The sequence below is a fragment of the Pteropus alecto genome, unplaced genomic scaffold (genome assembly GCF_000325575.1).
Source record: "Pteropus alecto unplaced genomic scaffold, ASM32557v1 scaffold21, whole genome shotgun sequence".
NCBI lineage: Eukaryota > Metazoa > Chordata > Mammalia > Chiroptera > Pteropodidae > Pteropus > Pteropus alecto.
In genome coordinates this window covers 15,569,038-15,587,086 of record NW_006436282.1, presented here as the reverse complement: position 1 = coordinate 15,587,086, position 18,049 = coordinate 15,569,038, and the positions used below count along the sequence as shown (strand labels likewise).

The 18,049-nt window shown below is 35.9% G+C and overlaps 1 protein-coding gene across 1 annotated transcript in view; it reads right to left on the bottom strand.

Annotated features, from left to right (window-relative positions):
* The window catches only part of DNAH11 (dynein axonemal heavy chain 11), a 270,126-nt gene that overhangs the window by 43,191 nt on the left and 208,886 nt on the right, over positions 1 to 18,049 (bottom strand). Inside the window, 2 exon segments of the mRNA XM_025046892.1 lie at positions 535 to 699; positions 3,849 to 4,053. Coding sequence (XP_024902660.1) covers positions 535 to 699; positions 3,849 to 4,053 — 370 coding nt within the window.

Here is an 18,049-nt window from a genome sequence, read left to right as displayed (position 1 = left end):
GAAATCCACTCAATGAAAAATCTCTCTGGCTTTTAGGAAATGTAATTTTCCCAAGGTGACTAATGCATTTGAGTACAGCAGGAGACCATTCCTTGCTCAGTCTTCCACTATTGAAGGCCCGTAAAAAAACCTTCAGCTCTAAGTATTTCTCTAAAATGTACAACAGACTAGGAAACCTCCAATGAGACTGTACAATATCAGTTTGCCAGAGCTGGATGCTGAGCCTTTTTAGATTTTAGACCAGCAGGTACCAGTTTTCTTCAAATTTGGTTACACAGAAAAAATAATAGTTTGACAGAGACTAACCTGAATGATTGGATCTCTAAGGAATTAGGAGAAGCGCAAGGTTTGGCCATCTCTAACTCCATGCAGAGCCTCACACAGTCCACTTTTTAAGGGCACTTTAGAAGACTTGAATTCCACACTAAGTCCAACCTCTTAGAAATTACCAAGTTTGACGATACTTTCATCTAAGCACATCGTTCAAACAGAGCATTGAAACAACCCCTCCAGGTGTCCCTTGCCTTTTCCTACCTTGTGCTCTATCTCTGCGGCAGTCGCCTTCGTTGTCTCCAGTCTCTCTACCAGTTTGGTGTCATCTAGGAAGCTCCCCTCTGCCGCAGAAAGACGCAGGAGCAGGTCGTCCTCCAGATACTTCAGCTCTATCTTGAAGTCATTTTGGTGCTTTGTCAAAACCAACTAACATCCACCAAAAACAGTTTGAGAAATGGTGGTTCAATTCATGTTTTTAAGCAGTTTCCTTCATCATCAATTTTATGGACTCATATCTAATAGCACACACTTAACGTTAAAACCGTACTAATCACAATTTTAAATTAAAAACAAACAAGCAAACAACAACAACAAAAAAACAGAAGGCATGTTACAAGCTGGTTCCACTCCAGGATACAGAGTACGAACATTTACCACAATCGTTTAACATCGTGAACCTGTAGGAAGAATCTGTTCTATAGGAAAACGCTTCGGGGTTTCTGCTTCAAATATAAAGAGTTTGAAGTCATCATTTCCATCCTCACAATGGGGAAAAAACTAATCCACAACTCTTCTTAGGTCCATCAGAAAACGGAGGTCACAGGGCAAACTACCACCCTAAAAACTGGAGAGCTGGGTGAATAAAGACAATCACAGCTTACCGGGAATATTTAAATAGTAACTGGCTAATTGCTGGAGGCAGAGCTTGAGCGTTAAGAACTCCTGAGGACCCAGTCTTAGGGAGCCTGCCATGCTTTTGTCAGCTGATCTCTAGGAAACTCATTGGGTTTACACAGTGAAGATCAGAAAAAAAAATCTATTCTTGCTTTGGGCATGGGAAGGGGAAAACAAAATTTAGAAATATGTCCAGAGGAAAGGAATCATTTAAAATATGGCAAGAGCTTTCTGTTCTCTTAACAAGAGCCTGCATTGAAGAAAAATTACCTTACTAGAACCTTATTTGACCTGATTGGATAACTCAGCCTCCTTTCTTTCTCACAGAGGAGAGATAGAGATAAATGAAAAGAAACTGTTCTGAAGGTCAAAGGCCTACTAGGCCTACTAGAAAACCCTGAGATTTAATCATGAGATTACAGGATGCTCCCCATCCATAATACCTTACTACTACAACATCAGACTCTAGTATAACAAGTGAGAGAGCTGCAAGACATGGCTCTATTTAAGAAGCAGCTTCTAGGGAAATACAAAGACACAGGGAAGACTAAAGCAGGTACATTAGAAGAAACTGAAGATTGTGCACCAATGGCTACAGCAAAAATCACACACAGACTCAAGCCTAGCTAAACATCCATAAAATCTCACACAAAAACCTTATTGACCTCAGTTCAAATTAGTCAACATATCATATCTGGTTTTTGCTAAAAGGGAGAAAACACAGTCTGAAGAGATAAAGCGAACCTCAGAATAAGACTCAGATATGGCACAGATTTTGGAATTATCAGACTGGGAATTAAAAATAACTATGCTTGATATGCTAAGGGCTCTAATGGGAAAAGTGGGCAACAAGTCATACCACGTGAGCAATGTAAGAAGAGAGACAGAAACTCGAATAAAGAATCAAAAGGAAATGCTAGAAATAAAAAAACAAAATAATAAAAGCACTAACAGAAATGAAGAATGCCTTTGATGTGCTCATCAGAAGGCTGGACACAGTCAAGGGAAGGAGAATTAGTGAACCTGAAGATATGTCAACGAAAACTTCTTAAACTGAAAAGCAAAGAGAAAAAAGAATGGGAGGGAAAAAAAAGGAAAAGAATTTCCAAGAATTGTCGGGCCGTTAGAAAAAGTATAACATACACATAATGGGAATACCTGAAAAAAAGAAGGAGAACAAGGGGAAGAAATACTGGAGGTGACAATGGCTAAGAATTTTCCAGAATTAATGACATTCACCAAACCACAGATTCAGGAAGCTTATAGCATCCTAAGCAGGATAAATTAAAAAAAAAAAATCTACACCCAAGTATATCATATTTAAACTGCAGAAAACCAAAGACGAAGGAAAAAATCTTGAAAGAAGCCACAGGGGGAAAAAATCCCACCTCATCTATGAAGGATAAAAATTACATGGAACTTCTCTTGAGAGACCATGTAAGCAAGAAAAGAGCAGAGTAAAATATTTAAAATACTGAAGGAAAAATCACCAACCTAGAATTCTGTATCCTGCCAAATTGTCCCTAAAACATAAAGGAGAAATATAGACTTTTTCAGAAAAACAAAAACTGCCGATTTGTCAATAGTAGCCCTGTCTTATGGGAAATGTTTAAGGGAAGGAAATGACATAGGTCAGAAACTTGGATCTACGGATGGATGGATGGATGGAAAGAAGAAAGGAAGGAAGGAAGGAAAGAAGGAAGGAAGGGAGGGAGGAAGGGAGGGAAAAGGGGGAGGGAAGGAAGGAAGGAAGGAAGGAAGGCAGGAAGGAAGGCAGGAAGGAAGGAAGGAAGGAAGGAAGGAAAGGAATAAATGAAGGTAAAATATTTTCTTTCTTACTCTTAACTGAGATAATTGTACAAAATAATAAAGGCCACAGTATATTCAGTGATGATAACTTATGAATAAATGAATGACAACAATGTTATAAGGGATGAGAGGGAGCACATGAGAATTATGTGTTAAAAGGTACCTGAACTACCCATGAGGCAGCTTTGTGTTCCTTGAAAGTGGACTTAGATTAGTTGTAAATACATACAACAAATGTTAAGGAAACGACTAAAATCTTTTAAAAAGTATAATTTATATGCTAAGAGAGGAGGAGTATTGGAATCACATAAAATGCTCAATTAAAATCAGAGAAGACAGAAAGGAAAAGCCAAAAAAAGGGAGTGAAGAGGGAACAGTGCAGTAAATAAAAGACAACGATAAATATGGGAGATACTAATTCAACTATATCAATAATCTCTTTGAATATGGATTGTCTAAATATATCAATTAAATAACAGGAATTGACATGGTGGATACAAAAACAAGACCCAACTATTTGTTGTCTACAAAAAATCCACTTTAAAGATATAGACAGGTTAAAGGTAGAGAGATGGAGAAAGATGTACCATGCTAACACCAATAAAAAGAAAGCTATATTAATTTCAGACAAAGTAGACATCAGGACAAGGAAAATTATCAGGAGCTACATAATGATAAAGGGATCATTCTCCTATTTTGAACAGGAGACCCTAACTACCTTCTTTATCAGGTGTACACCTGAGTTGTTTAACTATTCACAAATATCCTCATTTTTCTCATTAGAGTGCAGTATTTTGGAGGGCAGGAACCCTATCTTACACTTGTATGTCTGGCATCAAGCAAGTGTTGGTGAATGAGTTCATATTTTTTACCTTAAGTTTCTCCAAATCTGGCCTTTCAACACTGACCACCTCTGCCAGCAGCTGGGATTCTAGACCATCTTCTGTGACCGAGAAATTGAGGAGGGTTGTCTGAGCTTGCAATTCTGGCTGATAGTGAGGATTTGCCAGTTTTGTGTGAAGGATAAGACGAAAGTTCTTGTTAAATTCACATTCCTTATCTCCAATTTTGATATACCTAAAGGGGACATAACATAGACATTCAGGAGCTTCCCTTGATCCATAACTAATATTGAGGCGTCATTCCATTTTTGTATTCTGATAATGTATCTAGGCCGTCACACTGGGTGACTGAAGATTTTTCAGTTATTCTCGTTTTCCTTAAAGCACAGGAAGAACAGGGATTATCCACTAAATGTTTGCATGATTAAGTTTCTCATATGTAAAATGCTGGTAATAATAGTAGTTATCTCTCAGTGTTGCTATAACAATTAAATACAATAAATCATATAAAGTACCTTCTATCATACTTTCTGTGATCAATTTTATATTGAACACTGTTATTTTTAAAGGATAAACTTAGTATATATATGTTTCCATATATTTGTGTACAGGTGTTTAAAATTTATATCTATATTAAATATACAGACGTACTTAAAATTACTTCCCAATTTTTTTGGCACTGGTTCAAAAGCGAAGTTTAAGGAGCCTCCTGTGTGGAACGCGTGGATCGTGTACCTCTTCGCTCTGTCTTGCACAGAGGTGGCTCTCAGCAACTGTGCTTCTATCTGGTGTCCCTGTTCCCCTGACCATGGAGACCAGGAGTGGGCACTTCATCCAAGCTGTTCCAATCAGAGTACACTACTCCAGGATTTGGGATGGGGGCATAGAGAAGGGAGAGTTGGAACTGGAACCTAAATGCTTGTGTTGAAGTCACTCTACTCTCCTGGTGAAACAATCAGCAGACAAAGACATTCCTGGTTTCCCAAGGGAGAATAATTAAACCAATATTTAGACAGATAAGTCATGCAAAGGGAGCATGTTCTGCGTTACAGACTGCCGGGTCCCATCTGCCTTGAAGCCTGGCTGCGTTTTCACCTCCATTGCCATGACACCCTGTAGCACTGTAACACAGTCTCTGGTGTTGCTTAAACTGGACTGAGGTGGTTGCTGTAATTGCAAGCAAAGCTCTGAGGAGAGGGCCTGAATTTTTCTTTCTCAGTTGCTGGAGTCTAACTTCTAAGGACTTTAATCACCTAGGCTCTGATGTCCCCCGGGTTCTGGATGGCCTCTGGCAATGGAAGTACTGACAGGAGATCCCAGTACGGGAGGAGAGCGAGGCTGAGGCAGATGTTCCCGGGCCCCAGCACTGTGGTGCAGTGGAGTTGTGTCCTGCTGTTGGCCAGGAGCCTGCTATGAGGATCTAGCAAAGGGGAGTTTTTAAATTCACCTGTCAGACAGGCAGAAGCCACAAATACTGGAACTGCTTAAACTCTTGTCAAAATGGCCTGAGTTGCGCAGGAGTGAAAATTCATAGAAGCAGCCAGGGGGAGGGGGAGTGGGGAATGAGGCAAGGCGTGTCTTCTCAGTCTATTGTATCTTAAATACTCACAAAAATTCTGGATTCCTCCCTATTAGCATAAAAGTATTTTAATAACAGAGGTATCATCATAATGATAAAATGTTATCCAGAGTCCTTATTATTTTTAATTTAAATATTTTACATAACTGTGAGAAAAAAATATTTACTAGTTATCTCACTGACTTACAGGTGAGACGTTATTTCACTCAGTTTATCAATTTTAGAAAATTAGATAGATTCAAAAGAAAGACATTGTATAATAAGTCTGGCATTCGGGCAATGTTCCTTTTTACTAAATGTCAAAATATTTGCAACAATTTTTTTTTAACTTGAGGAGAGATACCCAGAATACCATAATGTGGCAAAATTTTCAGCTGCTATCGATAGATGCTTTATAATTTTGTCCTGCCCTGAGATTAAATCTCTTGTGTCATATGACGAGGAAAGGGTATCTGATCTACTGGCCACTCTATTTGAATGAATTTTTATTTTATTTTATTATTCTTCTTATTATTTATACCTACAGCACCTCGTCTTCATAGGTGGTCTCCCATCCAAGTACTAACCAGGCCCGACCCTACTTAGCTTCTGGGATCAGACATCGGGCTTGTTCAGGGTGGCATGGCTGTAGACCGTGGTCTGTGGCTCCACTGGGGCACAAACTCAGGACCTCCTGCATGTCAAGCAGACGTACTAACCACTACACTATGGAACCATATCTTGAATAAATTTTTATAAAACAATTTGTTATATTCTATAAATATTGTTTAAAAATCATTATTTTCTTAAATCACTAAATCAAATCACTCACTCATTACAGCTTTAATTACTATAGCTAAGAATCTCTAAAGATTGATCAACTTCATGACCTACTGACTTCACTCAACTCTCAAATTTTTTCCCATTGTAATAATCTTATATTTGTAACAAAAGCTTTCACAAACTTGAAAAAGATCTGCCAAACAAGCTACTGTGGGAGATACTCTTTACTAAATAAAATGGTGAATTCATTCATGTTATCTAGTTTTGGTCTGTTTTTAACTTTGTCAAAACCTCCTGTTTAATTTTTTCTCCAGAAAGAAAAAGAGTAATTCAAGTAGGAATCCTCTTCTAAGCCAGTATATATCTGTACTGATACATACTTCCCTTAAAAAAAAATGAGTATTCACGTCACTGTTAAAGAGAAATACTGGGAATATCAAGAGATGAATGAACCATAGGCCAATTGTTATAAATCAATCAGGCAGTGGCTGCTAGTGTATCTAGTGAGTACAGCGGCTCTGAGCTCTTGTTTTATAGGTCATGGATCTGATACTATCTGTTCCACATTTGCACATATTTTCCAGTTGATATCATGCTCATTAAACAATCATGTATCTTATTGATAATTTCTTCAGTTATTTGTTTCTATCATGAAACATGTTGCAACCAACAAGCACTTACTGAACACCGACACTGCGCCAGGCTGTCAGAGAGTCTGCTAGGCCCTGGGAATATAACTGTTACCAAGACAAGCATAGTCTCTGCTATCACAAACATTATTATTCTCTCATAATAGGCATTATGGGTATAAAATTTTACGTACTGATTCATTCATTCTTTGTTCAGTCAATAAATATATATTAAATGCCTACATGTGACAAGCATATAAAAAGCAATTAAAAGATAAGCAAAAAACCTGAATAGACATTTCTCCAAAGAACATACACAAATGGCTAATAAGCACCTGAAAAGATGCTCAACATCATTAGTCACCAACAAAATGCAAACCAAAGCCCCAGTGAGGTGCTACTTCATACCTACTAGATGGCTATAATAATAATAATAAACCCTACAGACAATAACAAGTGTTGGCAAAGATGGAATGAAATTAGAACCCTCATGTACTGCTGATGGGAATATAAAATGGTGCAATCATTTTGGAAAACAGTTTGGCAGTTTTTCACAATCTTAAATATAGAGTTACCACTTCACCCAGCAATTCTACTTTAGGTACATAACCAAAAGAATGGGAAAGATATGTCCACATTGAATTTGTACACGAATGTTCATAGCAGTATTCATAATAGCTAAAAGGTAGAAACGACCCAAATGTCTGTAAACGCATGAATGGATAAACAAACTGTGGTATATCCAAACAATGGAATAGTATTTGGCCATAAAAAGAAAGTATTTATACCTCCAACAACATGGATGAACCTTGAAAACATGCCAAGTGAAAGAAGCCAATCACAGAAGACCAGGTATTATATGATTCTACTCATAGCAAATGTTCAGAATAGGCAAATTGATAGAGAGAGAAAGTAGATTAGTGGTTGCTTAGGAGTTTCAATTCTAAAATTGACTGTGGTAATGGCTGCCCAATGCTGTGAATATACTAAAAACCACTGTTCACTTTAAATGATTAAATTGTATGTATGTGAAAAATAAGAGATTTATCAGGTCAATCAATAATATTTGAGCTATTATCAATCTATAAGGTAATTAATCATGCTAACTGTAGTTTCTCAGAGATTCATGCCTGACTTTTGAGCATAATGAGGTATTTCACAGGATGGTCTTATTTGATGAGAATACTTTTCTTAGGTAAGCCTCTTCTTTTTGACTGAAAACATATTCAATCATATCTACATTGAGAGCATCATAAAAATTTCTCTCATTACTTAAGTTTCCCTTTCCAGTCATTTCCAAAATTGATCTCACAAGTAAGCTTTGAGAAAATCTTCCTTTGCTAGCATTATTCACTGTTGGCCTAGATGTCAAGATTTGCATGATTGGCTTTTAAGGGAAAATTTCAAGAGTGAAGGTTTCATGTAATTACTACCTGGGGCTCTCACACAGAAGAGATACTAAAGTTTATACTCATTTACATCTCCACAATAATAAAACTCATACTCTAAATCAACGTCTGTGTACATCTTGTGATTTTCTGATTACTGCCATCTGAGTTTGAATGCATTCCTCCCTTGGCAGTGTCTCAGAGAAATGCCAGGTCTGTTCGCAACCTTTCTTCACTTCAGATTGAATTTTTTTTCATCTGCTCATGAATTTTCACTGGGTTTGAGTTCGTACTTCATAATCTTCCTCTTTTAACCACTAACCTATATGCCCAGGTAAAAAGAGAATTTAAACATTTTTACGCTTTAAACATTTAAATTTAAATGAAGAACACTGACTAAATCAAGGCTAAATTTTCATTATTGTTGTCTAATGGGACAGCTCATTGTGGCAGTATTAGGAACTGCGGTAAGAAGTCAGACTAATTTTGAGGTTTGTGTGCAGGGTGTGTGTGTGCATGCCAATCAAAACAAGCCCCTAGCAAGGTGATTAACATTTTTGAAAGGCACAGGTGTTCAGGCCTCAGGGAGAAATCCTTCCTGAGCAGGGGGTTGGAGAACTGTTTCTGCAAAGAGCCAGACAGTATTTTAGGCTTTGCAGGCCACATACATCTCTGCCATACAGTCTTGTTACTGATAACCCTTTAAAACTCCTTGTAGGTCTTCGTAAGTTATATAAATGTCGAATCACTATGTTGTAGACCTGAAACTAATACAATATTGTATGTGGTTGTAACCGAAAAAAAAATCAAAGATAAAAATAACAACAATAAAAACCATTCTTAGCTCACAGGCCTTACCAAGACAGGCTGTTCATGAAGAACCACTCTAGAGGATCACACCAGTTAGAGTAAGCTCCCCTCAGAGTGACAGCAGCAAATCCCACCTGATTACCCAAGAACACCAAGCTACAATTTTCCCAGTCAGCCCCTACACACTACTGTGCTTCCTCTCCCTACGCTTTCAAGGAAAAAAGCATGAGACTGGCCAGTGTGGATCATGAGGGGCTGACGATTTTGCTTCTGGGTGCAGGCGAAAAAAGCTTTTAATTGGTTAAATATGTATTTAACCAAATATCTCAGTTAAAACAATGCTCTATAAGAAGACTCAGAGGTGACTCTGGCTCTAAATCCCCCTTACACATCTACATATACCCTGAAGCATTCACAGTCTGAGAACCAGAAATCTATCTGCTCGAGGGACAGATGAGCAGATTTCTCTGTGATGAGACAGTTAATTGGGGGTGGGGATGGGAGACTCTGCTATGCTGATAGAAAGAAAAGGATGTCTGCCTATAAAATTGGTTTTATATTTTGCTCTGAAACATTATTTTATAGGCTTAGATTTCCCAGGGATAGTAAATTATCCTCAATTGGGGTGTTTATGATCTATGAAAGGCAAAAACTATATAATGACTCAGTGGGTTTTATCATTGCTGCTAGGTTAATTTTTGGTTAATCTCTTATCTGGGAAAATTAAATGGACTGCTAATGCTCTCTTATGATTTGAAGGATCCAAAAAACAATGGCGTTAACTAGAGGGGTGGGAAAAGCAAACAATCATGTTGTTGTTTCTGTGAAAGACACAAATCCAGAGGTCATGACTTCTAGACCAAAGAAGGCAGCTGAGCTCTTGAACTTAAACTCCAATGAGAAGCAACAACAGGTGTAAAAAGAACAACATAAAATTTGGAAGTGTGGCTACTTTCTTAAAACAGTAGTTCTTAACCTATTTTCCAGCTCCATGCTCCTGAGAACAGAACACTGTCCCCTGACACTGCATCACCGTAAAAATCAAAGGGGGCAGGAATGTCTGGACCTTGTGTGGAGTACCTCCCAGAGGGTTTATACCTCCCCTCAAGGGAGAGAGCTCCTGCTGCTCCATTTCTAATTGGCTCTGAGAATTGCTGGTTTGGAGGCAAAAGACTAATTATAAGACCTCAAAATTGAAATTTTTTTTTTTCTCAGTACAAACAACATGGTTTAATTGGATAGGAGATAGGGTGGGTCAAAAATATTCTGTTTTGCCTAGCAGAGTTATAATTTTAAAGCAAGAGCCTCTAGAAATCATTCAGCTGATCTCTTTTTATGGACCCAAAGAATTTATGACTTGTCCAAGGACACATAGCTTAGTGGCAGAGCAGGGACTAGAACCTGGGTCTCTAGACTCCTAGCATAAAGTTCACTTCACTGCATCAGATTGAAGGTTAATTTGCTCTGTCTGATGGTGACAGTTTGCAACCCCAACCTCTGTCAACCTGTCTGACCTCTGATCACAAGAGGGTACTGAGAGAATATAACTGATTCAGTAATAATCTATGGGCATCAGAGAAAAAAATATAAAGACATAGCTCAAAGAAAAAGGCCTGCTGATCTTTGATAGGGAATTCTGCCCTGGTTTATGAAGAAGAGCAATGATTATCGAGGTGCCCAGCCCTAATCCAAAAGCTATAATTTTTGGTAGATATTTTCATAAAATGAATTACTGAATTTATAAAAAATTAATCAATTTACATAAAAATTTTTAAATTCCTGGCTTTCAGGAAAAGAAAGTATATTTTAAGTGTGCCAAAATTCTTACTACTTAGCAGAATGGAGTATTGTATAATAAAGACAATCATGTACAGATTAATTATAAATTCAGTCTTCCACATGCCACGTTTGCATAAAAATCAGGTACACTGGGAATTTCAAAGTTCTTTCGAAAGTTTATTTAAAAATCTAGCCAAAATTTGTCCTGGGATGAAAATATTCCTAATTTCTTCAAGTCACGGAAGGTCATTATTGTTGAGAATTGATATGCAAATTTTACAATGAAAACACCTGAAAATGATTTCTTGGCTAATGATCACAGCATTTCTGTGACAGACATAGGGAAACATTTCTCCCAATTTTCAAATTTACCTGAAAGCTAGAACCTCTGTGATTTGAGAGAGGCAGTATTGTCTCAACATAACCAAGATGATTATTTGAAGTTTAGATTATCATCTGGACGTCTTATTTCTAAGGTCCATGTCTGGAAACTAAAAAAGTATCTTTTACTTTTGTTGGAACTGTAGATTTAGTGTAGCTACTGTTGAAAATGCCATGTCTTGGGTCATAAAAACCTAAATAAACTTCTCTAGTGATCAGATATTCTGAGTACCTGAACAAACATCATCATTTTTTATTGCCGTCTAAAACTAAACTTGGAAAAATAGCGTCTTCAATTTAGAATAAAGACTTGCTTCTGTGGCAGATCAAAGTTTTTTGTTTGTTTGTTTGTTTTTTGTTTGTTTTTTTGTTTGTTTGTTTTTTTACTAGGAATAGTTACTATTTTAATAGGACTCTGTTGTTAAAAAGATTTGCAAAACATTCTCACAATACTGTTTGGAAAGAATTTCCTAAGATATTGTTTTATTATATTGAAGGTTCTCACCGTAAGATGGACAATCCAGATAGTTAACAGATTTTCCAAATATGAGGAATTCCATTCTCCAGGTCTCATCAGAGCCATTTTGTCAGGGTAAAGAGACAGCAGGTGGGTTTGGAGATAAATAAATAATAGAGTCCCATTAGTTGGGGGGGAAAAAAAAAAAACCTCAGGAGAAGGGGAAAAAAAAACTTTTCTGTGGACATCTAAAAGCCTTACTGCATGTCCTGCTGTTTAAAATGAAAAGCTTCTAGATTAGATTTGTGAGCTCTAACCTGGCTGAGAGCGCAGCGGAAAGAATCTGTGTAGCACTCGGCAGAGGGGAGGCGTTACCTAGCAACCTGGGCGGAAGGACTGCTCGAGTTGGTCCAAGCCAGTTCTTCAAGAAAGGTTTTGGCTGAAAGCGGCACTGTGGCAAGATTTTCAAGGAAAGAAAGGAAAGAAAAGTCCTCAGTAGAAATGAGTTAATTGTCGTGCTGCTTCCTACAATTACTATAACCAAAGCGTCCTTCAGAGATAAAAGCAAACTTCAGTTAGAATTAAAAAAAAAAAAAGATTAATGTTGCAAGAGTCCAGGTACGGCTGATCAGAAAGGAAGCGAAAAAAGAAAATCATTGTGGATTATTTCCCTTTTGAGTTACATCAATAACATATATATTATATATACATATATATAATATATATGATATATATGTATGTATATATGTATATCATATATATTTCAATACATCTATATTTAAATATAATGTACTCTGAAAAAAAATAAATTCAGGTTCTTTTTATAGTTGTTTATATTTGTTTGCCTTTAAAAAAATTTTTTTTAAGAAAATTGATTTTTTGAAGAAAATCTAAACAGTCTTAATCTGTGGCCTGTTTGGTATTTACTTTCAGATAAAGTCAAACAATATAAGCAAGATGACTGTGTCTGCATGCACTAGCTGTGGACCCTGAATATTATCCTTTAAAAAAAATCTTGATTGAATTTGGGGACAGAAGGTTGTTGGAGGTCTTTTCTGCAATTAAACTTTATTTTGAATTTAGAAGTTGGGAGAGACTAGAATGCTGAATTCTATTACATGAGAGAATTAATTAACTTACAAATAAAAATATTCTTACCCACAAGGACATAATGAGAGAACTACATAACTCCAGAGATTGTCTAAAAACCATAAGTTTCCAGCTCAAGAGAGCCCGTTCTACTGCACCGTGGGAATTAACATGTTTCTATCTTAAATCCCATCCAAGACCTCATTCAAAATAGATCTATAATCAACTAAAATGCAATCATATGGCATCAACACCAAGAGCAGCAACACGATCATACTTAACAAGCTGGAAACTTGCTAAGATAATTCCTCTTATTAATTTCAGCACAACTTTTAGGAAATGTAGTCATTATAAAATAAATATCTGTAAAATACTGTCTCTCATTTTATTATTTCTATAAAAATAGAAATTTATATCACATCACTAATATTTCTTAGTTTTAAGTTTCTTTCTAGGGGATGCTACTTGAAGACTATTAGTAAAAATAATTCTCTGAAAATACATGTAGAAAAAAGTATACAATGTCTTTAAAAATATTTATATGCTAAGAAACACAAATATATTTACCATTCAAAATACATCTTGCAATAAGGTTACTCCAGCTAAAATTAAAGTAAAAAGCTACTTCAATAATGTTTGGGGAGATTTGAAAGACTAAAGAGATATAATTTTATGAAGATGCTTCACAGATCAGCAACTTCTCTAATATGTGAGCCTGTAAATTTGCTCTGGAAAAAGTACATGTTGATAAATCTTCCCAGATATGTTTTCTGTCGATTGATACCATAAGATATATTTTACTTAAAATTAGGATTGTCTGGAGTTTGGTGGATTTAATTATTTGTAATTACCCAGCTGTTGTCAGCCTGTGGCCATTTTATGACAGTAGCATCTACTATGTGGGTCAGGTTCAACTGTATATCTTCTCAAACACAGATTTAATGTGCTATTGACGAAACCATTACTAGAACCAAATTAAAGTCTGGGCTGATGTATTGGTCCACAGGGAACTGTCAGACATGAAAGGAGTAATTAGTATTCATTACTTCATACTCCACAACATTCCAATTATTAATGAACTTCAACTTTTGGACTATGCTGTATCTATCACAGGCATCTTCCCAGACATATATTAGGAAGAATAAACTAATATTAGTTTTTAAAAAGGTCCCCCAAACAGAATTAACATAAACAAAAACACTACTAATAGCTAGAAACTTTCTGAGGATATAACTTCCTCTCAGGAGTATGAAAGTGTTATCCCACCTGCATTTGAAGAATATGATACAGTAAAGACATTCTGGGTGAATGTGTCAGCTTTGCAATCCCCGTGGGTCGTTTCCAACCCCCCTTTTTTTCTTGTTTTCAATGCTATTTTGTCTTTACAATACAAAGAGGAACATTTGTAATCCCATATGTAATCATATAAAGATAGAAATGTAAAGATAGAAGGGGATAGAAAAAAATCAAGTAAAATGTTCATTGCTGGGGATCAGAACAGAAAGACCTGTTAGAAAATTTACAAACATGTAGATTAGTTTAAAATGTGATTGAGGTAAAGTCAAATTTTTCTGTTCCTGTTTTAACATTGCAAATAGGTATCTATATTATTAAAGCTTATCGACATTTTCTTCTCCATTGTTTTCTCCCGGTTTTTATTTGTTGCATTAAAAGAAAAATAATTCTTATTTCTACCAATCTATTTTTATTTTTCCATATCCCCTGCTAGTTTACATATGTGTCAATATAAAATTTCTCTCTTTTTAAAAGAGTTAGTTACATGAAGGAATACGAAAGTGTTTGTTTTGTTTAAACATACTTATTGTCTGTGAAAAGAATGCAATTTCTAAAATATCAACTTTATTCCAAAGTACTTTTAAAGCTTTTATAAACAACACTATTCTCAAAATTTTGAGTGCCCTCAAATTTTTTTTCATTAAAAAATAAGTGAGAAAAATAGGAGGTAGGAATATTTTCTCCTAGGAAGAGGTAGCTAATGGTATTGAATAAGAAATTTTCCATATTAAAAAAATAAAAGAAAACCAGCAGAACAATGCAAGTCCCTAACTTAGTTCTCTGAAAGACTCCACAACTTTTGCACACTTTACAGGTAAGCATGTAAAACTGTATAAACATTTTGGAAAACAATTTGGCATAATTTTAAAAAGTGAATTGTGCACATACTCTACACCCGAACTCTTCTACTCCAGGATATAAGCTCTGAAGAACCTCTTGATGTATATATACACATGTAGATGTATATATACACATGTAGATGTATATGTGAATAATCAGTACATTAATGTTCATAGCAATGAAAATGAAAGAATAAGAGCTAAAAGCAAGAATATAGTAAGTTTTAGAACATAATATTGAGTAAAAAATTCCAGTCCCTTTAAACTATATTCACTATGATGACATTTTAATAAAACCCCAAATCAAACAAAAATAAACAATATATTGTTTTGAAAAAGCGTGATGAAACTTTTAAATAAAGGAATGAAGTGATAACAAAATTTAGAATATTGACTACTTTTGGGAGAGGAGGCAGAATGGGAAAGGAGAGGAGCACAGTTGTGGCTTCAAGAATATTGGGAACCTTTCAGTTCATAATCTGAATGATAGGTACATGTCTAATTTATTATTATGCTTTATAACTTTTATATATTATATATTTTATGTATATCAATATTAAATAATAATACTTTAAAAACAAAAACTCCTCTTAGGAGGCGACCTGAGACATCAGAAGGTGTGTCTGATTCCCTCCTTCTCACTCCTCCTTTTTGCTACTATGCTTCTCGGCTCCATTCAAGTTTGTTCACACGTCCCATGTCCAAAAGACAATGTCTTACTTCAGGAGCTCTAGTCAGTTAGCATCACATTCATGCTCCTAATTACCCACATATTGTACCCATCACTGGTTTAAGATTCAAGGGAAATAATATATATTAGATACCTATATATGCTAGGCTCTGGGAAATTTTTTTTTTTCTCACCGGATAGGAAATCATAAACACGAAAAAACAATCTAAACAGATTAACCCACGTCATCAAACTACAGGGTGGTAGACCAAGGTCGAAACAAGTTTCATCTCACTACTACTACTCCAATGCTAGTCTCTAACAATACCTGAGTGTATAAGCCCCCTCTCAGTCTTAAAGTCTCTCTTGAAAATGCACATGTAGCTCGTTCGAGACAGGGGATTCAGCATTGCTTTTACTTTCTTTCCCATCCTATGAAAATGATGGAAAGGTACATGTTCAAAGAAAGAATGAATTCAAAATCATGTTGGAAAACAAGAGAGTACAATGAATGGAAGTGAAAAAGTTGAGGAACTAAAAAAAGGGATGCGAAACCTGATGGGAAAAAAATAGTAAAAGTTAACAGTAGACAATTCATGGAAAGTGAATAAACATATCCTCATTAACAATCAATGAAAGATAAAGCAGAAGCGAGATACAGGTTCTATAATTTGATGCTTCTATTGGCTCTTGCTGATGGTGCCTTGTTTCCTTGCGTGTTCTGTGATTTTTGCCTGTGAGCTCATGTACGTTGGAAGTATATCTTTCACAACCCTCTAATGTCTGGATTTATGTACATTATTCCAGACAGGACTTTTGTTTGCTTCTGCGAAGTTCGCTGGTGTATGACCTACCTAAGGAGACTTTAAATTAAGTTATTGGTTTGAGGTATTTTGGGACATAAGTAGTAAAATACTGTCTTGAACATTCCTAAGAAGGATGGCTTCTGGTTAGGAATTCTCAGGGAATATTTTTTCACCTCTTCCAAGTGAGAAGGTAGAGAAAAGAAAGTTTTCTTATTCAATGCTGTTATTTAATTTTTAACAAATTTTCCCTTAAACAAAGGTGTGTACCTTTGAATATACAGATTCTCTTAAGAGACTTTACACCTGAACAGGCCCCAAGCTTGGTCCAGGCTTTAGCAGATATCCTTAGGAAGAGAACCAGCTTTGTTGTTCCTTGTCTCTCTGATTCTTGCTTTTTTTGTTTTGTTTTGTTTTTGGATTCCTACTTTTTAATTGCACTTTTGTTGTTGTTGACCAAGTAACAAAAGGAATATTTTAACTTATTTAGTTGTTTTTCAGTATTCACATATCTCATCTACCACAGGGCCAGAAATTAGTCTATATTTTTATTTTTGTTTTTATTTTGGTTAACCATCTTTCTAAAGGCATGTAGTATAGGATCTTATCCTTAGAAAACTTGTAATCTATAGGAAAAGGCCAACCTATGGGTCATCTGTGGGAGACCAAGGACATCCGTGTCCTGGGCCCAGCTAATCTCTCCATTCTCATTTCTCCCAGTCTGTTCATTTCTCCACCCTCTCCTCTTTGCCTCCCCAACTCATGACTCTTCACTGATTTGGATCCTATTTGTAGTTCCCCAAAGCTGTTGGGCTGTTCCATGTGTTTTGCTGTTTGGTACTAGTTCTTTCATTCCAGGATTCTCTTCTCCCATTTGTCTTACAAATGTCTACTCATCTTTCAAGACTCATATTAAATATCGATGTAATCAAGTAATTTTTTTTTTTTTTCTATAAAGCCCTTCCAAGTCTCCACTACGGGAGTGATGACGCCCTGCTATGCATACTTCTATCCTCTCAGCAATGGCACTGTATTCCTTTTATTGTTCATAGCTCTGTCTTTACCCTAGGGAAACGTAGCTTCTTTAAAGGCAGGGTCTATACCTAATCATGCTTTGAATCTGAGCCCCTAGTACAGTGCCTGGCATATAGCAGTGCTCAGAGAAGGTTTATTCAGTGGCTGATAGAATATATAAGAACTCCATTAGCACTCAGATTCTCTGGGTAAAGATACTCTAAAAATATCTGCATGGGAAAGTAAAGTGGGCAAAACTAGAGATACAGATCTGAAATTTATCTTCATGTAGGTGATTGTTCTAACACATAAGAGTTTAGGTGCTAGGATTGTTGAGGTAGTAACTGAATATAATAAACAGCATTTGTTATAGTCTTACATATCATTTTAAATTCTCTTGACCTTTTAAAATGCTGGAACAATATGATCAGCTCTATAAGGCCTAATAGAGTGTACATATTCAGTAAATATTATTAACTTGGAATAAATTGTTCTGGCCTGATATTTTGAGATAAAGACTTGATGTTCTATGTAAAATAATTTGCTTCTAAAATAAAAGGCTTCTTGGATTCTCATTGATATTTAACTATATCCAAACTGAGGAAAAATCATGACTCAAGTTTATCAGTCTTTGAAATTTCAGATTATCCAAAAATAAATATATATCACATTTATTATATATATGTGTGTGTGTATGTGTGTGTGTGTGTGTGTATATATGTGTGTGTGTGTGTG